The sequence below is a fragment of the Pavona decussata genome, unplaced genomic scaffold (assembly GCF_977016875.1).
Source record: "Pavona decussata unplaced genomic scaffold, jaPavDecu1.1 SCAFFOLD_214, whole genome shotgun sequence".
NCBI classification, from domain to species: domain Eukaryota; kingdom Metazoa; phylum Cnidaria; class Anthozoa; order Scleractinia; family Agariciidae; genus Pavona; species Pavona decussata.
In genome coordinates, this window is record NW_028145619.1 from 3,848,654 (window position 1) to 3,875,112 (window position 26,459).

General features: G+C 38.4%; 2 protein-coding genes across 4 annotated transcripts in view; one reads left to right on the forward strand and one right to left on the reverse strand.

Moving 5' to 3' along the window:
- LOC146460365 (uncharacterized) overlaps positions 1 to 7,524 on the reverse strand; it is a 33,914-nt gene extending 26,390 nt beyond the window's left edge. The window contains exons 1-2 of the mRNA XM_085088261.1: positions 7,414 to 7,524; positions 2,738 to 2,831 (exon numbers count right to left, since the gene is read on the reverse strand). Coding sequence (XP_084944387.1) covers positions 2,738 to 2,831; positions 7,414 to 7,509 — 190 coding nt within the window. The 5' untranslated portion in view covers positions 7,510 to 7,524. The remainder of the gene's footprint in view (positions 1 to 2,737; positions 2,832 to 7,413) is intronic.
- An 8,926-nt stretch (positions 7,525 to 16,450) lies between these two features.
- Positions 16,451 to 24,069, forward strand: LOC146460367 (uncharacterized). Of its 3 annotated transcripts, none has more exons than XM_085088340.1 (7): positions 16,451 to 16,739; positions 17,498 to 17,740; positions 19,258 to 19,575; positions 20,164 to 20,505; positions 21,121 to 21,168; positions 22,862 to 22,984; positions 23,311 to 24,069. In XM_085088340.1, the coding sequence occupies exons 1-7, from the start codon at positions 16,649 to 16,651 to the stop codon at positions 23,757 to 23,759; spliced, it is 1,614 nt and encodes a 537-aa protein (XP_084944466.1). In that variant the 5' UTR covers positions 16,451 to 16,648; the 3' UTR covers positions 23,760 to 24,069. The 3 variants fall into 3 exon arrangements, with proteins under 3 accessions (XP_084944466.1, XP_084944468.1, XP_084944465.1); XM_085088342.1 differs by having other exon boundaries at positions 16,454 to 16,739; positions 19,255 to 19,575; positions 21,127 to 21,168; XM_085088339.1 differs by having other exon boundaries at positions 16,454 to 16,739; positions 19,255 to 19,575; positions 23,311 to 24,068.
- Positions 24,070 to 26,459: the final 2,390 nt, after the last annotated feature.

The following is a 26,459-nucleotide window of genomic DNA, read 5'->3' on the forward strand; positions in this document are numbered from 1 at the left end:
TCAGTTATTTCCGCTCCTCGAGAAAAAATCTTTCAAACTTGACCTCCAACATAAGTAACATATTGTAATAGTGTTTGAATTTAGCGTCACAACGCTAAATAAAGTACGACATCTTGCAGCATGAACAAATGACCGGGACGGGCAGTACAAAAAGGTTGCAAATTATGCTGAATTCTACCAAAGACAGAAATACTCAAAAGTTCATGCTGTGTCGCACGCGAGCACAGAGCTTCAAAAGGAAAGGAAACGAAAACCACAGTTTAAAATTGGCAAACTTTGGGTGGTCAACAGAAATCCAATATTTCCTATCTGCGCAGTGGGAATAAATAAACAAACGAAAACTGAAATCATGCCAAACTGAATGCTTTGTCATTCTCTCAGAGAACTGGACATGACGTTGCAATTGCCTAAAGTAACTCCTAACCTGCGCCAGTCCAGGCTAATTACGGATTCAGAATTAAAAGAGGATCGAAACTTTGCTTTTTGCAAATTCTGAAACACATTCACTAGCTAATGAGACTATTCTCAACAGAAATAAAGAAAGACAGCAAGCTAACAAGAAAGAAAGAAAAAAAAGGAAGAAAGAAGGAAAGAAAGAAAGAAAGACAAACAGTCTTAAGTACTATACAACGAACCATTCTGCTGGACGCTATAAGAATTATGAACATTGCACTTTCACACTAGATTACGTTACGTTACGCTGTTTTTCTATATTTTAAATTTGTCTTTGTACAGCAACCGGTACTCCATAAAAGATGAAAGGAGTTTGGCATTAGGCCCCTCCTTATAACCTAAGACCAAACGTGTAACTAATTATAGACAATTGTCAATAAAGAAAGAAAGAAACTTTTAACAGTAATAATGCAGTGCGAAGCGATGGCAAAAACGCAGCTGTTAGCCATCTTTTGGACCTTGCATATATCTTTTAGAGACTTTTTAGACCTTTTTAATATTAAAAAAAGGAAAACATTTGAAAACATATAACAAACACAACATCTTGCAGCAAGAACAAATGGTCGGGCCCGGCAATACAATCAAAGGCTACTATGAGCCAACTCGTGAATACAGAACTAAGAGAGACTGAGAGAGATATATTTTACAGTATTAACCTTATTGAAAACAACATTTTAACCGTTATGTAGTGTTCTCCATTCGATTAGTCAAAAATTCATGTGGAGCCAGCAATTCGGTCTCATCGTTCGAAAATTTGTGTAGTTCATCGAACTGAGATTCTTAAAATCCTCAATATCCCCCTTTTTTGCTGGTCGAGTGTTCTTTTAATCAGTCGAACTCCAAACCGTGCATCTTAATTCAAGAAGGAGGAAAACTTAAACGAGCCGTAAGAGTATGCTATATTTGCTGAAAGTTTACAGCCCAACGAGTGCTGATGGAACGAGCGAGTGACATTTTCCACACATTGCGATCACTCGTTCACTGCGCATGCATAACGGTGCAGCTTATTTCACGGACCAGACCAGACGGAAAAGATAATGAGAGGGCTTATTATCAAGAAAATTCTCTAAATCATTTGAATCATTGTGTTAGCCGGCTACAAACTCACAGCATTAATTTCCAAATTCACATATCTTTAAACATTGCGTAAAGATACTTAAATTTAGGATGTCTAATGAGTCTCTAAAATCTTTACGCGCTATCGCATACCACAATCTTTTATAAAGCCGGACTTTACGCAAATGTGAAGATCCTCGTAAAGATTGCGATCATTATGGTTGTGTAAATTTGTGATTTCTTGCTGTGTGCTATGTATAAGAAGCTAAATTAATCGAAATGTCGAGATGAACGGCCGCAAAGATGTGGGTAAGAGTTGTGTAGACTTCCCTAGCCTGCAAGGAAGCTCTCCAATCTGGGATGTGAATGCGTGCAAGATACAATGTGTCACTCATCATTGCAGGAACGTAGAAAACTGAGAGTCTGGCCCTTTACTTTGTCAGTATGATTTGTTTGTCTGACCCAGCCTTTCCTAGTGATATAAGCGTTAATACTTCTTGTATAAGAAAGACACATAACTTGGAACTGAGACATTTACAGTCGTTTATAATCCTTACAAGTATTTTTTTTTGTTTGCGTGTTCCAGTAAATGAAAACGATTTCCTGTCAGAAGGCTGTTAATGCGAAATCCTCATGTCAAACCGTCGTACCGGCAGATCATCATGATGTTGCCGGCCTCATGAATTTTTCAAGCAATAATGACCGCCCATTGCTGCTTTTTGGCGGTTTAATCTTGATTGAAGATTAAAAGACAACAAACTGAGGAGCGTGCCTAAAATTTGTCTGGGTCGGTATAAAAAGTATGGCGAGCGATATCTATGTTAACTCGAGTTCTACAGATGTTCTTATCAAAGTTTCGTTCAGAAACTGTTTTCTTACTTTATAGATACTTTTAAATTGGCCACGGGAAGTTGTTTCGGTTTAAATACAACCTCAGTGAAGTCCAATAAAAATCGGCGTCTGTCGAGAAGACCCTAAAATCCTATCTGAAAACGTTCATCAGTTTTGAAGACCTTCATTTCTATGTTCGCATTCGTTAATTTGCTCCCTGGTCTCACCTATCCTTCTTTTTCTCATTTTTTTTATTACAAACATCATTGCTTACAGAATAAGATAAATTTTAATTTATTGGTTTAGTGCCAAAAATTAAGCTGCTATTAAGGATCCTACAAGGTAACAAAAACATGCAATAAACTGTGCTCCCTGATATGGTCTGGAAATTACTTACCATCACTTCCTTGTACTTGGACAAAGAAATGTAGCACCACAATGGCAGCGACAGTCGCGGCAATGAAAGCTCTCTTCATAATGCCTGAAATTCCCTGTTTAGTGACGAAGAGTAGGACTGTGTAATGAGACTTGCCGTGATGGAAGCCTAGAATGATGCAAGTCCAAACAGGCGGTAGTTTTTGGTTTCAATTTGTACACGTAGTTCATCATGAGGCACGTGCTCAACGCTCGTTGTGTCATTGTGTAGGATGTTTGTGTCAAACGACACTGGCCACAACTTAGCCTCAGGTTTAGTTTTAATTGCCTGGCCCTTAGTTGTTAATCATTCTTGTTGTTCCTGTTGTTTCAATGTTTTTTCTTCTTGTTCAGTTGATATTTATTAATTCCTTTTTAAAACCTTTCAAGTTAAATTTTCCGAATTGTGGATTGGAAATCGGTTGAAAACAAACAGGAAATAACCTCTCTTGTCTCCCACTTTCGTCAAAACATAAAAAAAAACACTAGCGCTGGTAGAATGATCCAGATCCTGCATGTGAAATGAAACGTGTCTCTTATACAAACAGCAGGCCCGTACAGTCTGAGCACAATATTTTCTCGACAAATTAGGACAAGTAAAGAATAAAAGAGAAAAATAGATTAAAAATCTATGCAATTATCGATGCTGCATTGCAACCTTACATACAATCTTTTTTTTTATTTATTATTTTTTCAATAAGAACGTCTAATTTTAAGGCTTAGGCTGAACCTTCTTATTTTTTGGCAATAATAAGATGTTCTTAAGTTACCTGTTATAGTATTTCAATGAATCTACGCGGACGTGACCAAGACACCTTCCAAAGAGCAATATGTGCCCCCCAAAATGTGGTGCCAAGTTGCTTGTGACATGCTCTGTTGCTCGGCTTACATGTACTCTTAGTGCTGAGTACACTGAAGATGTCGGGACAGCAAACGTGAACTCTCGGTAAATTTGGCTTTACGAAATCGAAAGGTATCGACCACAGAGGTTCGTGACATTAACCGTTATCAGATGTTTCGGCGAAAATGCAGTTCTAAATCATCATGTGTAGCGAGTGCAACAAACTCTCAGCCTGGGTAATGTTCTTAGTATGTTCTTAAATTTTTGTTTATCTCGAGTCTCAACGTTCTTATGAAAAAGGTTCTTATAAAAAAAAAGAGTGTAATCGAAGTCTGATGATACAGCAGGCGCAGTAATCTCTCATTATTTTCTTTGTCCCCTGCCGTCAAGAATTGCGTAGGATGATTTTCAGAAAACATGTGAGAATTTTGTCGCGACATCGGAAACTGTCAGTAATAGAGAGGTGTCCGTAAGGAGAGGTTTTACTGTATTGTTTATCTTGCTGTATTTTACAAAATGAAAAAATATATATAATTAGCTCGCTGCTTAGTTGGTTAGAATCGATTAGCGCCAGCCGTTGTTGTGAATCAAAACTAAGGCCTACAATCCTGGATAAAACTTTCGGGACACTTGGCCTTTTTTTTTTTACTTTAAAACATAAAAATTATTTTTTCCCCTCACCCCCCTAAACAATGTTGAGAGTCAGGAGTCAGACATGGCACGAAAATCTTGTACATTTTATCAACTTCAGACACGGCACGAAAATCTTGTACATTTTATCAACTTCAACATTGTTTAGGGGGGGGGGGGGATAAGTTTCTAAGATTCTTTTTGGAACCTTAAACTATCGGTAGTTGTGAATTTCACAACAAAACTTGTAAAAAAACGTCAAGTGTCCCGAAACTAATTGGCCAGGATTGTAGTAAACGAAGAAACATGACTAGGCAAAGATTATTCCTTCAGAAAACCTCAACAAATATCTGAACTAACATTCGTTTCCTGTCGGCAAGGCTTCAACTAGATCATCTCTCAGGAAATCTGTTATTAAAGATGAATCGCATTAAGAAGCGGAAGTGCGGCAAATGTCCGGTTGGCCATCCTTAGAAAAAAAAAACTTTGATAGATGCTTTTTTTTTGTCAGTGACACAAGCATACTCGGAAATGGGGTTATCCACATTATGCTGGCATAATCAGTTTGATCAAAGTATAGTAGTGATCGCGAGGCAAAAGAATCGAGCATTGTGCTGGAATAATAGTGCGAAGTTTCTTTGACTCTTTGTGTTATATTAAAACTTTGCCAAAACCATAGAATTCCCACACAAGACACTGGCCCAGATACCACGTTTTAAGACCAGGCCTTGGTTAGAAATTTGTAAAAACATGGCCTCCAGCAGTTCAGTTCTGCGACATTGTCAGCTGCCTTCTCGGATGAGTCGTCTCAATAATTGAGCGAGGAAAATCACAATAAAAAACTAGATTTATGGAGCAACTGATAGTGATGTTATTTGAGCATAATAGTGACATTTTTTGGGCATAAAGAATTTGCATAATACAGTAAAAACCCACGTATAAGAACCTAGTGATTTAAGAGCCTACAGGCTGAAATTGGGCATTTTAATACCCAAATATATAAGAACCTATTTAGCCTGGCAAAGAAAAATAGGTTCTTATACAAAAAAAGAAAAAAAAAAAAAACTCATTTTATTGCCAAAATACTGGATTTTTGCTGTTTTTATTTATATATTTCTATTGACAATGTTTCATTGATTTTTGTTTCTTTTTTAGAACATGACGAGCTTTTGTTTTTTTATTTAAATTTATGTGAACATTCACTGTAAATTCTGTCAGCCCAAAATGTTTTGTTCTTTACAGCATGGAATAATTAAGCAAACAAGATAGGTCTTTTTGCTGTTTAACATTTACATGATTATCAAATACAACTGTGAAATATGGTAGCCTATGGTACTTAATTTATTATTGTTTAAAAAACAAGGATTAGCATATTTGCTGTTTAAAATACAAATGACAGTAGCTCTCTGAATGGTATCACTATGACAAATCCTACAAATAAGAACCTACTAAGAACCTAATCAGCCTGACTTCGGAAAAACTACCCCAAAATATAAGAACCCATTCAGCCTGAACCCAAAAATTCTAGGTTCTTACACGCGGGTTTTTACTGTAGTGTGAAACATAGAGCTTATATGGACAACCCTACTCGGAAAAAGAAAATTCGAGTTCTCACAACAGGAGTTAAACCTGAGACGAGATGCTCTACCACTGAGCTACAGGAGAATTGCCTGGGTCAAGGCCATTAAACTGGTTCATGTGACAACATTCTACATACTGTTAGGATTACAAACTTCGTTTTATTATCTTTGGCGTATGATCCAGTGGTAACTCAAACTTCCCTAGTATGGTAAGCCCACAATACCGCAACTCAAAAGAAACATACGATTACCACAGACACGTCTATTCATTTTATGCACTGTGAGCTGTAAAAAACGGTGAAGTAAACATAAAACGTTCTTTTTGATCTCAGCTTCTCGTGTACACTTGGAGAGCCTATTTAACTTTGTGACACATTCTCTCTCTGTTGTTTCTCTTTTTGTTTCACCTTTAGCCTGATTTGGCTTGGTCCTCTATGTAACACGCCAGTAGAAATCAAAGAAATTATGACTCATCAGTGCCGGTAATTTGCCTGTTAACGGTTTCTGGCCTCAAAATTAATATCATAAAGTATTTGAGATGAGAAGATCGTAGACCTAAAAAATTGACCAATTTTGCCTGTGTAACAAACCTTCTTATTAAAGTAAACTTAGCTTGGATTTGATAGAGTGGTTCCAGCGTTGAGAATCAAAGCAAGTTAATTAGCAAACGTAAACTAAACCTATAAAGCAAAATATATTGGCAAGTTATACTAATCAAGTTTTACCAATCGACTTTAAAGATGGAGAAATGGAGGTTTAGGGTATTGCGGTACGGAATTAACCGGTTGGAATTCGTAAACGTGGCTTCGTGGCTATCTCGTCGGTTTTTTTTTTTCATTTTCCCTTCTTCAAACATACTTGTCGAATGTCTGAATCACGAATACGGGCACGAGGATACTTGTCAATGAAAAGTTGCTCGCTTGCACTGCGAAACGTTTTGCTCCAGTCGTCACGTATTGCTTGAGAACGTCTCAACGAACTTTGTCTTCTGCGAAAACTGAACTAGCAAACAATAACTTACCACGAAAAACTGCTCATACACGAACTGAAACAATGATTTTCAAAATACCGGCTTGGTCAAGTGAAATTTCAGGGGCACCCAACAGATCGTTTAGGCAAATTATCTGTTCGGAAGGCCCTTAATCCCCTACAATTTGTAAAGGAAATTTCCACCTCGAACGTTCGTGATATGGAAAATTTAAGGCCTAGTGTTTTCGGATTGATAAAAATTTGGTTTCGAAGAATGGTCAGCAAAGACTTTCGGAAAGGAAATAAGACCTAAGGTTTTCGAGAAATGGACAAAAATGCCCTTGTAATTTCGAAAAGACTCAAGTTCCCCTAGAATGACCGAACAGATAAAAATATTATAGCGTGGCCTGAAATGAAGCTACAGAGCTTTAAAGGCACCCCAGATAGCCTAAAATTGCGTTTCAAAGGATTTGAGGGAAAACTGTCGTTGGGTGCCCCTGAAATTTGTTCTGTTCCCAAACTGCTGTGTTGGCGTTACGAAGGAAACCCTCTTTCGAAAGAAAATGTTTAATACTCAGCATAAACCACTTCTTCATCGAGAACACTTGAGTAACAACACTTAAGAAATGGTAACCTTACCGCTTGCAAGGCAACAAAGAAGGGTGAGTGTTGCTTGGGGCGATAGCCAATAGATGTTCTAGCTTCTTGACCGCGTAGCAAACCTCCCAAGGGCATACATAAGTTGATAGTTGTACCGATTTATCATTACAACTTCACGCAGATGTAAGTGCATTTTTCAGAAATGGCTGACTCCGCTGGAAATGTAGCCTGATGGCTCTCTTTATCCCTTTGGGTATTCCGCTTCGACAGCCGCGGAGAATGTGGCACTGATAAGTTCGGTTTTACTTGGTTGAGAAAAAGCGGAGGATAACTCATTATGAGAAACTTGTTCACGCAAACATTAATAAAGAATTGTCAAGCAACCTTGTCAAAACTTGTCAAACTAACTTTCTCGTCTGCAAACAGCCTTCAGCGGGTTTATTTTAGGGAAAATCAAGAGCCCGGAAAATTTATGGGCTTTCTGGCAAATTTTCATTACTTGCCTCGACATGAAAGCCGGAAATTTTGGTTGCCATCTTTTAAACAATAGTTTTGACTATACCAAGAAAACTGCCAGAAAATGGCATTTGTGGTTTCTAAGTGTGGTTTTCGGTCGAGTTCAGCATTAGACTGATATTTTCATACGCGTGAAATACGTCCACCCAACCCACCCGCACGCACCTTTCATCTCCTCACTTGGGGAAGATGATTTCCTTAAGTTTGCGGCTGGCGTATTTCCCTTCCTAATACTGTCGCTCAGAAAGATGGCCAATCACTTGTGGTTTACTTGAGGAGTGAAATGGTTTTAAAATGAGACAGCAGAGGTAAATTAATGAAACTATTATTCGTATTTTTAACTTTCTACGCTCTCTTTTCCTATTAGTGTTGGTGGCGGGTGGTGGGAATATTATCATATTAAATACTCAACCAAACGTTGGCAGGGCGAAGGGTGACAGATTAATTCATAAACGAAATTAAAATCACGTAATCTTGACAAGTTTGTATGTTTCTGAAGTTTAAGAAACTGTTTGCTTGTTGAATACGAGAACGCCCTCTGCAGTGTTTTGATGACTAAAAAGCTTTGTGCGTGGAGTAATTGCATTAGAGGAGGATTCTTAACTGCCTTGCGGCTTCTGGTCTTTTGGAAAGAGACAACAAATTATTGGAGAACGCCATCTGGAGTTTTTTATGACTTGAAAGCTTCGCATTTAAAAATAGATTCTGAAATGTTCCTATGTGCGTGAAAAAATTTCATAAAAAAGGATTCTTAACAACTTAATAACAGTAACACTTTACCGCTTCTAATAGTTTGGAAATATGAGAATTATATGAGACGCCACAGTCTGTAATTTTTTTTATGACTAAAAAGCTGCGCGTTTAAAAATAGATTATAAAATGCTTCTACGTGCGTCAACTGATTGAAAATTTTCAATAAGGAAGGATTCTTAATAAGAACTTACAGCACTTTGCCACTTTAAATTTCTGTCGGCTCGCTTAATTGTTTTCGGCAGCGAAGATTTATTAGCCTTTAACTTCGTTTTCATCTCTTCCAGTTTTATTTTACTTTTACGCTTGGCGAAATTTACAAAAATCACACAGCTGGTAGCCTTCCGTTCAACGCCTCCTGAATGTACACCTCAATTAGGGATCACGGCGAAAGTCTCAGCGAAAATGACACACGAAAAGTAGAATTTCACGATTCTCGCACGGCCTGCGCGATTATTGAAACTTGTTTCGAAAAAACGTCGGGTGTAGGATTCGTAAGAAAATTGACCGTCGGGTGTTTAGATTTTGGGATGAAACTTGAATTTGGTCATTTCACGCCTTTGTTCGCCACAACGCGGCAAACTACGAAGTGGAATAAAAATAAGAACTGGCGTACTGCCTAACTTTAAACAACTTTTTAGCAAAAATAAAATAATATATATATATAGAATTTAAAAATACATTTTAAGCAAATTTAGAAGAAAAATACTAAATTACTTTTAGCAGTTGGATTGTTTATTTTATATTTTACTTTCATTTAAATTCTCATTGATGTCATTGTCGAATAGAATAAGTAACTAGCTGCAAAATGAAATATGACTACTTTAATCCGGTAATATATAGCTCCAATTCAGTACGGTAATTTGTCTGGTATACTGAAGGCGTTTAACCACGTAAAATTTCATTTATTACTGTCCGTTCCACGATCACAGATTCTGAGAAATAAAAGGTAATACGCAAACGAATTATAAAAAAAATCCCACTCGCTTTATTTTCTTAAACCGCCATGTCTTCAATGTCATGATCAAATTCTAGTTTCAGTGAATCTGAGCTCTACCAACAGGAGAGCTATCACTTATTCATCAGGCTTTCAACATAACAGCACATTCCTTTTACATTGTTATTGGGGAGGTTCAATTAAGCATGTATGTATGTACATACAAACACATAGAAACTCACTTTTGATGGTCAACTGGAAACTTCCCTTGAGGGATAGTTACAGCAGTAACCAATGGTCGCAAAGGTCTGGCCAATTCTCTTCATGTCTCGAGGACTCTTCTAAAGGCCTGCATAGACGAGGACAATTGTCATTGACGGCTATTTTCAAGAGACAACTTTTAATTCAATCGATAGGAATTGGTGTTCGGAAATGCGTTTCCACACATGCCTGCCATACGGTCCGCGCGTCTGAAATTTAAATCAACCAATCAGATTTCAGCAACGGGTCAAAACTGAGTTTTCATACGTCATTGATATCTGCGCTCTGTGATTGGTTGTGCCAAGCAAGAGAAATTACATGAAGTGTTTATTGAAAGCGCAAGGAAAATATTTAGCATGGCCTGAAGTGTTGTTTTCTGTTTCGTCCTTTTTGATTTTACCAAGTTCACGACGTAGCACGGCGACTATAAGTATTGATCGTTTTACTGCGTCGTTTTGTTTTCGGTTGAATGACCAGTATATAGTGATCTTCGCCGCGTGAGGGTCACAGTGAAGACTACGACGCTTTGGCCGACTGGACGCGTCGTACAATTTATGGACAGCTTTTGTTTACATTCTGGTTGTGAAATATCCTTTTCAAATTGTTCTTACATTTCTGAGAGACTGATCTCGCCGGGAAGGAATTGTAGTGTTTAGGGATACAAATTCCCGACCTGTTTCTCTGCTAGGTAACAACGAGTATAAATCTTTGAGAGTTTTCAACGTCCTCTGCTTGCAATCCTTCTGCAGCACTTGTATTTTAAAGCTCAAAAAGTGGCTATTGTCAGTGTCTGTAAGCTCGGAACGGAATAAGAAGGCTATATCGATCAACTGTGGACTGGACTCTTCGCTCACCGACCAACATATGTGATTTCATTATAATTTAAATAATTTCATTAATTAACTTACTAACTTTATGGCTAGTTTTATTGTCATTTATTGTCCCTACATTTTTTGTTTTGGTAATTGGTGATCTGTCTCAGTATGAGGTGCTTTTACCCTAAAATTTTACGGATTATTCTTATGGCTATTTTAGATATTTTTTACTTTTTATTTACCGATTTGTGCCATTAAATCAGGTTATAAATAAAGAAATTATATAAATTGAATAACATTGGTAAATGTATTGCCAGCCAGATCCATCACCCCTTAGACAGGGTGCCCTACTATTGTTACCGCGCAAACAATAGTAGGCACCGAGATACCCGGGTTTCCTATGGGTAGTGCTCTCTAATACAGGAATATTTTTGCGCAGTTTAAAACTATTCGGAGAAAACAGAACTGAGCAAGTGCTCTTGGTATCCCATTGCATTTAAAATAAAATGTTTGCAATTGGTGGAACCCCAAACATGAGATTGAAAGGAGGGAAATAGAGCCCCCCCCACACACATTTGAGCTAGAGTAAGAATTTATGGATGCCAAACATCAGACACTTTTATCAAGTTAGTGTGCCAAGGCCATGAGCAAGAGGTGGAAGGTACAATGTAGGGCGAGTTTAGATAGGGTAACAAAGAAACAGCCAAAGTAAAAAGCCAGACAAAATATTAGAAGGAAATGCACGCCTGTGAAAATTCAATTTTTATTAACCGATTGAATAATGAAAAAATGCCCTGAATAACCTATTAATTTTTTTATTATTGTTATTTTTTCTTGGTTCTTGTTGACTTTGTTTTCAGGGTGTTTTTTCTCTTTCTTAGTTATATGGAGCAGTTGTCAATTGGGACCCAGCCCTGTTACTTCTCCCTGCCATACCCCTCCTTCTTTTGTACGTTGTTGTTGTTGTTTTTTTTCTGTATATTTTGTTGGCTTCCGTGGCAATTCAATGAAAATTGAGAAGAATGACTTTGGCTTCCGTGGCAATTCAATGAAAATTGAGAAGAATGACTTTGGCAATTACAAAGAGACTCGAAACAGTAGATGCAACACAGTAAATGGCAAAACATAAATAGATCCCATGTGATTGATAACATCTACAGTATATTTTATTAGATGAGGGATGGTAAACAGGAGCATGTGGAGAAAGCCACAATCAGTTGGGAGGCCTAGAATGAGGTTGATGGGAATACTGGCTATGAGATGAATGTGTTAGTTGTCATAGCTCCTCTAAGTAGCTTTTGTGGATAAGTACTGAAGGATATATCCTTGCAAAATCCCATCAAGGACCTTTCTGAAAACCATTTTAAGTGACCGGAAGCTTCCTAATAAAAGATTATTATTATTGTTATTATAATGAAGTGCCAAGAGTTGTCTGGACATGTAAGATTGATAACAATAATTATTGCTGAACACTTATACTAATATCAGTTAACATAATTTGGTTTTCTTTAGTGTTGGCTTTAATAATGAGTAACAACAAAAACCGTTCAAAAACTCTGGGTCAAGAGGAACATATAATAATTGATGGGATTTAGAATTTTTAAATTTATTATTCTTGATTTTTGAACAATCTGCAGTTCTATGAAGTCTACTTGTCTGACAGGTGTGTAAAGTTTCAATAATAATAAGGGAACTAATGCGAATTTAGGGCTTAAACTTTATACTGTTTTGAATCAGGGTTTGGATTATCTTCATAAATCTGAATAACAAGAACAGGAATCACGTCTAAATTTATAGGTAAATGTCTAAATGTAAATAGGTGAAATTTTAACAACTAGCTACTAATTAACTACTAACTAGCAATAGAGTGATTTGAAAGTCTGGCCCGCCTAGATTAGCACTCCCTACCTGCGGGCCAGTTCACTACCTTGTTCTTCTTGGTTGGATTTTTGAATCTGAACTTGAAACTCAGAGCAAGAGGTAGATATTTATAATATTTTAGCAAATATTAGAGGTACATGTTGTGCGAACTCAGTTCCCAAATCTGGCCTGGAAATGTCTGTTGTCTCAGCTGAAAAAGAAAATGACGGCTTACTCGCTGATAACTCACAACAAGCTCGGGGCGGTGATTCGAAAAAAGTGAGTAATGCATGCTATCTGCCATTACAACCAAATGAAAAATAGAAATTGAAATTTTTTCGCGGATACATCATAAAGCCGCAAACTAAATTTAAAAAAAAAAATCATGCGTATACAGTCGTGTAAATAACTTTATTCTGTTTACTTGTATACATATTTATTAATTTATTTAGTGCTATATTTTATATGTAAACGCATAGAATAGCGCAAACTGTTTAAGGAGTACCTCATTTAAAAAGCACTGCCCGCGTCGGATGGCCGCGGTTGTCAAGGTTTTTCGCTCTCCTTCTTTTTAACGCTGTGAGGTGTTATTCCCTAAGTGAAGCTAAGTGGCTGTGTGCAAAGTTCCAGAATGCTGGGGAAAGGTATCTAGTGGTTTCCCGTTTGCTTTAGGTTGGAGAAATAGGCCATTTTCGAGAACTCTAGTGCGGCTGGAGCGGCGATAAACAACAAATTCGATAGTATTGTCATTTAGTCCACAGTGAAGTGTCACTTGCTAATGACGTAGGATAACCAGTTTTGACTGCCGCTCGTACTGCGGGCTCAAGCTCCGTATGGCAGGTGAAGAGTTTACTTGTCGATAATTAGTCTGTATGTCTTGAGGGAGCCTGGAAACTTGGCTTGTAATGCGCATGTGTACATCGTGCAGAAAATGTCGGCCACGACCTACGTCGCTGCAAAAAAAGACTCAATTAATTGATGAATTTTTCACAGACGGGAGAAAGTGAGTTGTCGATAAAAAACTGCATTGAAAAGGAAAACAACTTTGATATCAGCGACTTTATTTTCCACCATTTGTATTCCATAACTTGCCACACCGCGAGATGTTTTGTCATCGATAACTTTTTGTTAACGATAACAGTATTCTTGCACGGTTCCTAGCAATGCAGCTTTCTAGATGTAATCTGGTCTTATTCTCAAGCCGCTAATCGAGACATTTTGACTTTGTTCTCAAAGCTCTTTCTTTCCGCTTTAGAACATTTTCAATAGATTCTTCTCCAGCCAAGTCAAGTTCACACATTTTAATCCAGTATCAATCACACGGAACCTGAAGTGAACTCCTATAAAGTGCGATGACAGTTTTTAAAACGCTCAGATGCTCTACAAAGCAAATCCATAAGCACTTTGCAATTTCAGATGAAAGCGTCTCAGTAGCTCTTCCTCTAGAAGGCAGTTCTAAGTTTTAAATTTGTCAATATTTACAGTGTACCTATTCAAATAAAAGCGAATTAATATTATTGGGCGAAAATTTTTTTTTAATACTTCACGCAGTGAAATTTGCAATTTGCTAAAAAGATGCCCGACAGGCGGGCAAATTCAACATTCCGCATTTAAAAATTGAACAATTGTAACAAAACCTTCATTTGATGAACGTAGCACTTAACAACTAAAAGCTAATAAACTTGTGGCCCTCAAAAATGACAGCACTTTCCCATACAAGGCTGTTTCAAGTCATGCATCGATTGATGATTTAGATCGAATGTGGCCATTCAAATGAAAGCTAATGATCATTACTTTTCTTTGATATGAGTTACTTTCACAGTATTTGACGAAGTGAAATTTACTCGGAATGATGTATTATTCAAAGTGACCCAGGCACAGGAGTCGAACCTAAGATCTTCTGATTACTAGTTCGGATGCTCTACCTGTAATGAACTATAGGAGACTCGTAGGAGCTTAGGCCATTAAACTAGGTTCATGGGACAAACATCCTGTATACTATATAATATTTATTTAACTTAAACTGCGATGGAGGCGAAATGTTAAATTGTTTTATGCAATATTCGGTAGTTGTTCTCCTGAAGACACGACAAAAACTACAAAAGGTTAGAATTTAACTCTACAACTATGGATTCGATGCAAATTATGATTAATTGAATGTAAACATTTACAATGTCTCCGGTAGAAAAGAAGCTCGCTTGTTTTGTGATTCGAATACCAAATAAAGCTGGTTCCATTTTGATAATTTTTCCCTTGACAAACCAGAATTGATTGAACGTTTTAAAACGTTAACTGTACTACATTCACGTGCTCTTCAAAGGACTTCAAATACAGAATCAAAAAAACTCAATCGTCATGAAACCGATGAAGGTCAGCTATCGAAGACTTCTTCGCCCGTTTACTGACACAACATGGCATTATCATCGATTACTTTGCCTTTCGGTCGGCCCAACAGTAAGTGATATTCTATGTAAGAGCCGCCATCCGTGGGCAATATTAACAATGCACTGTGACGCTTTTTAAATATTAAGGACAGGTTAATATTTCTGAAAACCAAGAGCGCCAGTGGTTTGCTCCGGTGTAAAAGTCTTTCCGTGGCGGGAAACCAAGCCCCGCCTGATTTGTTGAATGTCACCTCAAACTTTCGAAAAGCGTGAAGGTGAACTCCTTTTGCTTTCGGAAGTTCGTGTCAAAAATGACGTTAAGAATGCAAAATAGGCCTATTGGAAACGTCTGAAAGATTTCGCTTAAAGAACAGATATTGATGCTATTTAAATTTGACCACACGGCTTAACATAAATAATTAATTTGTTCTTCACCCAAAACTAGCTATCACCTGGGATAATGTTTTCGCCAAACTGAAGTTGATGCACTCTTGTTTTCGAGTAACTGAAAGGTCTAAGAAGAACGAAATCTTGTTAAATATGTCGCCTACTCATTTTAAATATGGAATAAGGCATTGCAAATGATGCCGCCGTTTTAGCCTCCAGACAGGTGAAGGGTTTAAGAGGTCATAACCACCGATCATAGCAGAGAAAAATAAAGTTAATGATGTACTACTTGAAAGTACAAGCTGGTACTAGCACACGAGAAAGCTTTCCTTGATAAATTTGCGTCGGTGTATTAAGTTTAATGTCTCGCGTTTTCTGTTCAAAAGTTTGCTTGTTGAATGATTGGCAAAACACCCTTTGAAGAAATAAAACAGGTGCAGGAGATATTTGGTTGAAACTGAAGTGTTCAACCCAACAGGATTTCCAACACAAGTTTTTTATTTATACGAAGAGTTTTATTTTTCCCTTGTGTGAAATTAACAATCTAACAACATTTGTCAAGGTTTTCCTTGACAATTATTCTTGCCTGAAATCTGAAAAACAGTTGTTGAATAAGGAAGTCCGGCTGTGAAAAAAAAAAAAAAAAACTGTACATAGACAGACTTACTCCTGTGAATAAACAATAAACAGCAGATCTCCTTGACTGGGCTTATTTCTGACGTGAAAACTTGCTCTCGTGCTGAGCAGCTTTGGAAGTTTTTGTTGAAGCTTAATATATTGTTGTGTTCGTTGTCTCGATTTGAATACGAACAGTATACTTTAAAAAAACTTTAATTTCTATTGACATTCGAAGTTGAAGGATAAGTACCCAGCCGAGTTATTCTTGCCAAGAAAGGTAAACTGTCTCCTAACCTGCGTCATAAAGAGTTATTTGTGCCACAAATATTCTTAATAAACCAAAATAGGAAACCACCTTTTTGCTTGCTCGACGTTGAGCAAAGGACAATTCATGACGCCCTCATTCTTATTATCAGAAATTTCGAGTTGACCAGCTTTGTGCGCGGGTTTTAATTATGCCATTTTCGTTTTCAATAAATTAAAAGCAAGTATGAATTTTAAACAAAGCGTGAAGTGTCCATGCGTCAGCCTCGTTTACGGAGCCACTAACCATTATCATAACAAAACTCTAATCCATTTTGTGAAGTAAAAACCGCGTTGGCAGTTTCTGTGATAAATTGGACCAATTGGAATTGGAAAACGATAACGTAGGACGACTTATGAAAAATACATGAAGTTGATGGCTTACAAATATTGAGAAAGTTAATGGGATCACGAATGATCAACATGAAACCGTGAACACAGGCATGAAGACGGATCACCTGCAAAAAGACTTCAAATTCTGGGTCATGAAATTCTTTTTACTTTGTTCTTTGTCAAGTCTGAGCAGTCTCACAGGTATGTCAATGCCAATGGCCATGGTTATGGCAATTTTAGTGGCAATTTATAAAGTTCTAGCATTTAGCTACCTCTATTCAATAAAATTATCCGTCTCGTGTGGTTTAAGAGCAGTTTTTTCCTATCAGAAGTAAGCACAACAATATTATTGTATAATTTTAATTTTGCGGGTCATCAGCGTACGTTAAATCGCAAGTGTGAAGCTAAACTACCGTTCTTCAACGAATACTCGGTCAGCATTTCTGACCGTTCAACATCTACATGTTCTCTTAGTTTACGCTTCGCAGGGTAATTTACAAACTACTTATTTTACTCTAAAACTGAGTTTTCATAATTTTGGTTCCCCATTTTTCTTGTTTTAATCCAAGTAATTTGGGCACCTGGCTGCAGTTCGTTTGTTGTGTCTACACTGTCAAGTCGTGTTTAAGACAAAAGCTTTAAATTGAAACCGCGAGGTCTTTGTTGTTATTGTAATTCGCCTTTTATTTAAATGCTTTTGCATCCTCCAGTACTCAACAGGAGTTATAATATGTATGACATGTGAGTCTGTGACCATATAGCTACAATGCCATTATACGAACGTCAGCTGCCTGCGTTCTGGCCGGTTCACCTACATTCAAACAAATTATTATGACAATTTATCCACAATAACTTCCGCGTAAATATCCTTTTTACAGCGCCATTTAATAGCGGAATTGAAAGGTATTAAGAAAATCCTTCAGACAATGTACATCTTTTTCTTCTTTCGTTCTTCACAGGTTTCACATTTGCCGGAAACCTGGGGTGTGCAATTAGAGTTGCACCTTGCTCGCAGTCAGGTGTCTGTCAATACACCAATCAGATGACAGTTAACCCAGACTCCAACATAACTCTCAACTGCTCGATCAAAAATGGAGGGACAACACTGGGAAAGACATGGAAACAAGTGAATGAAATGCTAACCTCAAACGCCCTCCTGGTCTTACAGCAGGGGAATTCAACAACTCGTATATACTTCGCACGTAAGTATATCCTCTCTTGTTTGCCAGTATAAATGTAACCATGAAAGACGTGAGATTTTTTTAAGCAGTCCATATATTAATTATGCGTCTTACCGCTTTGATACCAAAGAGTTATCATGAATAAAGTTATATATAATTAATAACAGAGGTAGTGAGAAAGGCTTCCCGTAGCTACTTGTTACCAAAATGTTTCCAAATAGTTCCAAAACCCAAGAATGCATGGCTGCATGTTTTTACTCGTCGACTTTTGGGCCAATTTATAAAATCACGATGAGGCTTACCCAGGGCTACTTTATACTTTGATTCAAGTCTAAATAGGAATAAATACAGAGCTTTTCAAAAGAGGCCTGACTCCAATTTTGACTTAGACATTTCATTGCTTTAGCTTTGAAAGAAAAAAAGGACCAGAAAGATGAAATATTAATCGTGCATTAAGGTCAAGCGGCTTTTGAACAACTGAGCTCGTGTCAATTAATTTGCTCTGAGGAAACTGACGGCATTGCCTAATATTTAATATGAAAATGGTTCGACCAGATGCGATACGATGGGTGCCTGTAGAAAACCTGGGCGGGTCTAAGGACCAGACGATGGGATAGACTTATCATCCTCAAAAACCGGGTTAAGGTACGTCCCGGCAGTACATATTTTGGGCCTTCCGATCTGTGAAGATGACTAAGTTAAATTCATATGTGGCACTGAGTTGAACTGCGTAACCGTGGATAAAACCAGGGTGCCTACCATTTACATGGAAAACCCGGAAGTTCCAGTTGGAAAATCAAATGGCACCCATCATTCCATTTGGAGTACTTCTGAAATTTTGGGCTTCTGGTCAAAGTGATGCATTTTTATTACTCCTTTTGGGATTTAAAGCTGTTGTTCATACATTATGCATGTCATCCATCTTCTGTTGAGACAAGCTAAATCATTTCGTATTTATGCCGAAAATTTCCATTCGGGTGGTTTGTGTAAATGGTAAGCACCACCAGTTTTTGTTGCCTGAAGCAACTATGAGTAAATTATCTGCAATGGATGGGATGGCAGTTCACTCAAGAGGTTGCCCCCAGTAGTATCTTGCCAGAAGCCTCCCTGGGTGAAGGCAGACAATGTGAGAGAGGTTCCTTGTCTAAACAATATGACAGCAGAGGCTAGGTCTCGAGCACAGACCTTAAGATATGACGTCCAACGCTCTAACTATTACACTACCCACCTAGTACAGGCCGGAAATTCTTAAACGTTAACAGCAATGATTAGCCAAGACCTGCGCAGGCCAGAGCATGGTCCATTGGTTCTTGGAGTGACGTTTATGAACTGATCGAGATTTCCTTATTGCTCAATTTTATGCACTTCAATGTTTCTTCTCTTAGGTGCACTACAGTTATTTTTTTTTTCAGAAACTCTCCGGATAAAAGAGAAAGATAAAACGAGTCTTTTGCAATGTATTTTCAAGGGACAAAATACTAAGATTAAGTTACATGCGTTCATAATTATAACTTAAAGTCTGCTTCTTTTTCTAGGAGAGCTACAGTTAATTTTCAGCACGACCTCGCCAAGGCACATTCACAGGAGCGGAACAAGAGATTTGAAATGCATCTTCAAGGGCTGGCCTCTTCCTCGTGTAATTTGGTACAAGGACCGCAAACCAATCATAAATGGATCTGAAGGTTTTTACCACTCAGAGAAGAAGCTTTCGAATCTTGATCTGGTTACTTTACAAAGTACTCTTCATATTCCATCGGGCCGTGAAGAATTCGAAGGATTATATACCTGCATTGCAGAGAATAACATTCCCGGCTGGTCGAGTAATCAGTCCTCCACAATTCGGGTGACATATAAATGTAAGTAATTTAGTTTGTTTCTTGCGGTCAGACAGACAGACAGACAGACAGACAGACAGACAGACAGACAGACAGACAGACCATTGTAAAGCAAAACCAAAGCAAACGAGAAATTACTGTCGACACTGGTCAAATAAGCTCCTAACTTTTTGCATTTTCAACGTGCACGGACGTATAGAACATTTCATCGGAGAAAATATTGGTAGTTTCCTTCTAAAAGAGCATCGTGACTCCCCATTTTTTTTGTTTTTTAACTGGTAGAAATACCTTTCTATTTTGACAGTAATGGATGTCTCTCTTTCAGGTTTACGTCATTTTATGACTGCTTGTAGTAGCTAGAAATCTCTGCAGTGTGAAACAAGTTTGGTTACCCCTTCTTTTATTTTATTTTCTTGATGTGCTATATATATTGAGTAATGTAACTGCCACTTTAAATCTAGCTAACTTAGCCTTTCAAAAAGTTTATATCGAAGTAAAGGAAACTTCTCCGTTTTCAACTGTTTTGTAGCTTACATAGCTTTATGATACGCTTTTCTATTACTAAATTACAACCTCTTTCAGCAATATTTCAAATTTTTCTTCCCACAGGCCCAAATAATTACTTTCCAGCTACTGAGTCTTCAACAATTTACACGGCAACTTTAACCAACAGAACCCTTATCTGCATGGTTGACGGACAATTAGATTATGATTATGACTGCTATCTTGAATGGCATTTCAATAACAAGTCGGTACCATTGAAATCCAGTAAGAAGTATACAGTGGACTTAAAGGAAACAAGTACCAAATGCAAAGAAGCTTTCATCCTGACCATTATGAATGTCACAGATAATGACAAGGGGACGTATAGTTGTCAAATGTTCTGTGAATGGGACGAATGGAAAAACACTTCAGCGTCCATTGAGTTAAAGGTGTACGAACCACAAATTGGTAAGAAAGTACTTTTCAGATCCAGTTTAGGCAATAGATGGTTAGTTGATTGTTCAATCGGTTGGTCGGTTTGTTGGTTAGTTGGTTGGTTGATTGGTCAGTTGGTTGGTCGGTTGGTTGATTGGTTGGCTGGTTGGTTGGGTAGTTGGTTGATTGATTGTTTTGTTGGTTGGTTGATTGTTTTGTCTTTCATTCTATTGGTTGGTTGCTTGGTCGGGTAGTTTCTTTGTTGGTTGGTTAGTTGTTTGGTTGGTCGGTCAGTCATTTAGTTGGTCGGTTGTTGTTTGTTGATTCGTTGGTTGGTCGATTGGTTGGTTGGTTGGGTCGGTCGGTCAGTCGATTGCATGGTAGGTCGTTCTTTCCGTTGGTTCACCAAATATATTAGTTGACCGGCGGAAACACAGAGTGGCTCACCCAGTGACTGTCGTCAAATGTGGTACTCAATCGGAATTACACGAAAAATAAGCCACTTGCTTGAAGGATTGCCTGAAGGAGGAGATATAAGTTCAAAACTGTTTCACATAAAGTACAAGACAGTCCAAGCTAATTCAATAGTAGTGTTCATATGCGCTTCCAATTCGAATTATTTTCTAAAGTACAAATTTTGCTTTTAAGCAACAGCGTTTCCAACTACACCCCGGACAAGTCATTTATCAAACTCAGGTCAGTGCTTTAACCCTCTTGTGCTTTCTTAATCCATACATGTTTTCACACCTGGATTCTTAAATCTATATTCTTTTTCAGACCTGGAGGAATTGCGTTTGCATATCTAAAGTGGCAATTCAGGCTTTATTACGTCGAATGTTAAGTTTTAAAATGTCGCCGATTTGATTTGAAGATGGATAGATAAATTTGCCCATATATGTTATTGTGCTTACTTTAAGAGCCATTGTCAGTAACTTTCGAGAATCCGGCGACAGAAGCGAAAATTCGAATTTCTTTTTATTTGCCCCAAAAGAGCCTTTTGGTGAACTATTTTCAAAAATAATATTCAAAAGTTCCAGCGAATTTTTATTTTGACAAAAATTGGGAAAGTTCGAAATCGGCCAAAACGTGGCCGATGGCCCAATTGAAATTATGCAAATTAGTACATTTTCAAAACTCTCGCTCAAGACAAGGCAGCGTTTTCTCGAGTTGACACTTTCACAATCGTTTTTACATCCCTTGTGCTTGCTTCCAAACTATATTTTATCTCCACCTGAACATTCTTTCATTTAAAGTTGCCCACGTAAAGAATACAATGTTTGCTATTCCTTAAATAGATTGATTTTTGCCATATTTCAGATGACCATATCATCAAGGGTATACAAACATACTGGTAATGAAACAACTTTTTTGAACGGGCAATTTTTTTTGAAAATAGTTCACCAAAAGGGTCTTTTGGGGCAAATAAAAAGAAATTCGAATTTTCCCTTCTGTTGCCGGATTCTCCAAAGTTACTGACAACCGCTCTTAACACCTACACCAATATGAGGCTAAAAGAGCTCAAAACGCACACCATTTGGGGGGGGGGGGGGGGGACACACATCTACATAGCTTTTTAAGGGAGTGCCACTGCACCCACCAGGTTTTTTAGTTGCTAAGGGACGGATTCCAGGTACTTCCACAAACAAATTGTTGCAGTAATGAAACGATAACCAAAGTAGTTTAACTTAGCCAATAATAGTAACAAAGCTGAGTGGAGCCCTCTCTGGTCTGCAATCATTCGAATGATCCGTGGGAATGCGAATTGTGTAATAATGATAATAACTACAGAGCAATTTACAAGACGCGAGGGCCTCTTACCAATTTCAAAATCACATCCGTAACAAATGAACACAACTACAAAATATGTCAATCAAACGTCAACTAGGAGAGAATGATTGGTGCAGGTTGAATTCGGTAAAACCGCATTTGAAACTTGAGACAATTTCCACTTTGAACTGCGCTAATTGCAATAGCTTTCCGACATGCGTTCAGTTTGATCTAGCGCTGGTGAAACTTGCGCGAAAGTCGATGTAGCTATTGGAACGCAGCTAGATGCAAATTGTCTTACTTTGGCGCATATTGAGTGCATGTGTAAGACCGTTTGTTAGTTGTTTTAGTCTACATTGCGTTTTCGTCCGAGTCTGTTTGGCCATCCAATGCAAGTTTTCAAAGGAAGTTGCGATAAGATGCAATTTGGGCTAAAATTACAATTGAGGGCAGCACGATATACTAGCCTATCAGAAGGAAATACAGAAAATATTACGACAGAAACTGACTCGCATCATGCCAAAGAGGGTTCGGGATGAGATTGATACGGATGACGGAACGGGACAGACGAAGTTACAATTCACTCACTTTCATGTTCCACGATTTTATTAATTTTCCACAGGAGGCAGCGGAAGGCAGTGGATCTTGCCAATTATTATTTTGTCAGCAGGGGGTGCTTTCGTTATGACCACGTTAGTCATTCTTCGCTACGTCAAGAAAAAGTGGACCTCGAAGAACATTAAGAGTAAGTTACTCTGAAACATTTAACTCAAATATCAAGGAGTAAAGAGGAAAAAAACGATAGTAATTTCACTTATTTGTGACAAGAATTTGACGACTCTTCCTAGCGCGTCATCTGCTGAAAGAGCAGCATGCAGAGTTCTGGAAAAAGAAACAAGCAGCGGACAGTTACCTGGGCCACAGTTTAACCCAGTCTTAATTAACCCCTTGGTCACTTGAGGGTTGGTGAGAAAAGGGCATGGCCTTTCCCACAAAACATTCGAGTATAAATAAAGGTGTCCTATCTTAACTTAGTTCATTAGTCAATATGTGATTTGTTTCTCACTACAGGTTTTCCAGAAGACGAAGTTGCAAACGACAAACTGTTTATCAGTTACAGCTCAAAGGACTTTGCATGGGTCATTGAAAATCTGATCTCTCTCCTCGACAAACACGCGATACCATACAGTATTCACAGCCGGGACTTTGAGCTGGGAAAGCCAATCGTCCAAAACATGGCAGACAGCGTGTACGGCAGCCGTCAAGTGCTTATTGTTTTGTCTGACAACTACCTGGCAAGCAACTTCTGTCGGGAAGAGCTGCATATGGCCATCCAGAGAGGAGTGGACACGGGAGATTCGTCTCTGATTCTTGTGATGATCGACAAGTTCAAGAAAAGAAGATTGCCTGTCGCTTTGAGAAAACAGATTTTGCTGGATTTTGAGAAGTACAAACAGAAGCAAAACTGGGAGGAGAAATTGTTGCACGCTGTATCTGGAGACAAGACTGTTAGCGTGTAGAGTTATGAACGGTGAAAGGCTCCACGCCAGGTGATTCGAGAGAGTACAAATTCCCCCAACCCCTCCCCATAACCCTTTTCTAGGTGTTCCAACACCGACTGCTTTATTCAGTATTTTATGGGGAAAACTGAAATCACAGGTGAAATTTATTTCATAATGAACGAGAAACGTTTACGGAAATAATTTTTCATCAGATTTTGTTCATTCATTCTTAACATGAAAATGCTATATTATGTGCCACCTCTACCTTCTTTTGGAAAAAGTACGAAAACGTTCTGGAACTGGAATATATAAAATACTTAGTTCTTATTAACTGAGCGGTCGGTCTGTATGGGAGAATCTTGACCTCGGTCGCCAGCACAGACCGAACGCAGTGAGGTCTGTACCAGCGACCGAGGTCAAGATTCTCCCATACAGACCGACCTAGCTCGGTTAATAAGGGGTTTATTATATGGCCAACCAGGAAATCAAAAGGAAAAAAGTATATTTGTTCCCCTGCGCGGGCTCAAGCATTTAGCTGGCTTACTTCTGTCACTAGTCTCCAGTCCAAACGGGACAAAAATAACTGTTCAAAGTACAGCTTTGTACAAACTTCGTCAATGAATGAAGACAAAATAACCGTTGTTTTCCTACAGGCTTAACGGAAATTTTCTAAAATGCGACCAAAAGTGCAACAAATTTTAATGCCTGTCTGTGCCGCGATCGCTCAGCGATCAGTTCTCATTCAGCCTTGCGATCTTTGACTGATCACCACAGAAAACGTTAATGTTAAATGTGCAGCCTTCAAACTTGTCAATACGTGCTCCGGCAAAAATTGCCTGAGGTTGGATTTGTTGGACTGTGAAGACATTTTGCTGAGTTGTAGTGGAGGCACTGACTTGGTTTTCTTCGAAGTGAGCGGATGTATCTGGTCCACGATTCAGGACAGTAGACATTTCTCGCTGTCGCTTGAGAGATGCTGAATGGTAGCTGTCGAGGCTTTTCAAATATTTATGACCGCTTAACTGTGCAACGAAATTTGGCTGAACGTCTGCTTCGAGGAGTCGTCCAACACTGGTCTTCCTAACGGAGTGATTAGAAACCTTCTTCTTGTTTGTTTCATCGAGTTCGGCTGAAGCAAAGGGGTCTTTGAGGAACTTGCCAATTTCATTCTTTCCGAGAGGCCTATCCAGATACCATACTTTGTCATTTGATTTTCGTCAGTGATTTAGGGCGAGATAAAAAGGAGCATTTGGATCTAACATGGCTTCGGAACGATGGCTTCGAAACACTTTGTAAAATTCAACTGGGCATCTTGACTTGTGTTTGCTTGCATACGCTTTCGGTTCAAAGGCTCTTTGATGGCCACCATCTTGCCCGGTGCATGTTTTGCTGCCTCTTTCTGACTTCCACACAAGGTCTTCAGAATCGGTTTCTGGATCATTGGCCAAGCCTACCTCACCCCAACACAGCTTACGGCTCTCATCTCGAGCCCTCCAGCCGAAATGGAGGGAAAGAAACCACCACAAAGCCCTTTGTAATGATTTAGGATCCTGAACACCGAACTAGTCATTTTCAAAAAGTGCATCTTCTTCAGCTTCAGTTAGCTCTCTTGTGGCATTTAGACGGTTTCCTTTTCCTTGGCGAACCAGGTTCTTTCGTTTGTCAGCAAGAACCTCTCTGGACTTGGAGAACTCGTTATCCTTAAGAATAATGATCAGACTTCCTTTTTCATGCAAGTGGCGTTGAAAACTTCGCTGGGAACCGCTCAATGTACACAGTTCGTACTCGGTGCCATCTTGTTTACGAACGGAGATAAAAAATTTAGACAAAAGAAGGTCGAGCTCATTGGCAGGTATGTTTTAAATTGCTCTAGACTCTTTCATTGACTCACAAAATTTCTTCCATGCTCCTAGTCTTGTATTGAGTGTTTTTGGATTTTTGCGCTTGCAAAAAACTTCGCAATTTTGTCTTCATCTTTGCTCGTAGCTTTCTCGGCTGGACTCAAATTTGCCAACGTTTGCTCATTCTCTTTACCTGCTTCCACGTTCAGGGCTACTGGTTCTTCCATTTAGTACTGTATTAACAGGAACAAGCCAATTTTTTTTTGTTTGTAACTTTTTGAGGACAAATGTTACAATAAGATCGGTCTAGATTCCGGTCTAGATGGAAAATCTAGACCGCCGTCAATATCAATTTTAGCCAATCAGGTTCTTGAATTTGATGGTTTCCAGTCCTTTTGAGACACGGCCATATAATAAATAATTATATTGATCTGCGGATGAAAAAATGAATGTGAATGTGAATAGCCATCGCAGTAATGTACGCACCGTAAGAGCGGTTGCGAAAGGAAAGCTTGAAAAAATTCAAGCTTGAACGAAATTTGAAATTGTTGAACGAAATTTGATTTCTAATACCGTTCAAAGCTATATGTATTTCAGGCTTTCTTTCCGCAAAGACCTAAGTTGCATACATAACTGAAATCGTCTCTCACTTATTCATTATTTCACCCGCAAATATATGTACTTCATACATTCCACTTCCATCACTTCACGTTGACGGGTATGACACAAATTCACAAAATGACCAAATCCCAGTTGGCTTGATAGCTCAGTTGTTAGAGCACTGCACCGGCATCGCAGAGGTCATGGGTTCGAATCCCGTTCAAGCCTGAACTTTTTTCAGGCTTTCTTTTCGTAGCTACGTAAGTTATTTATTAGC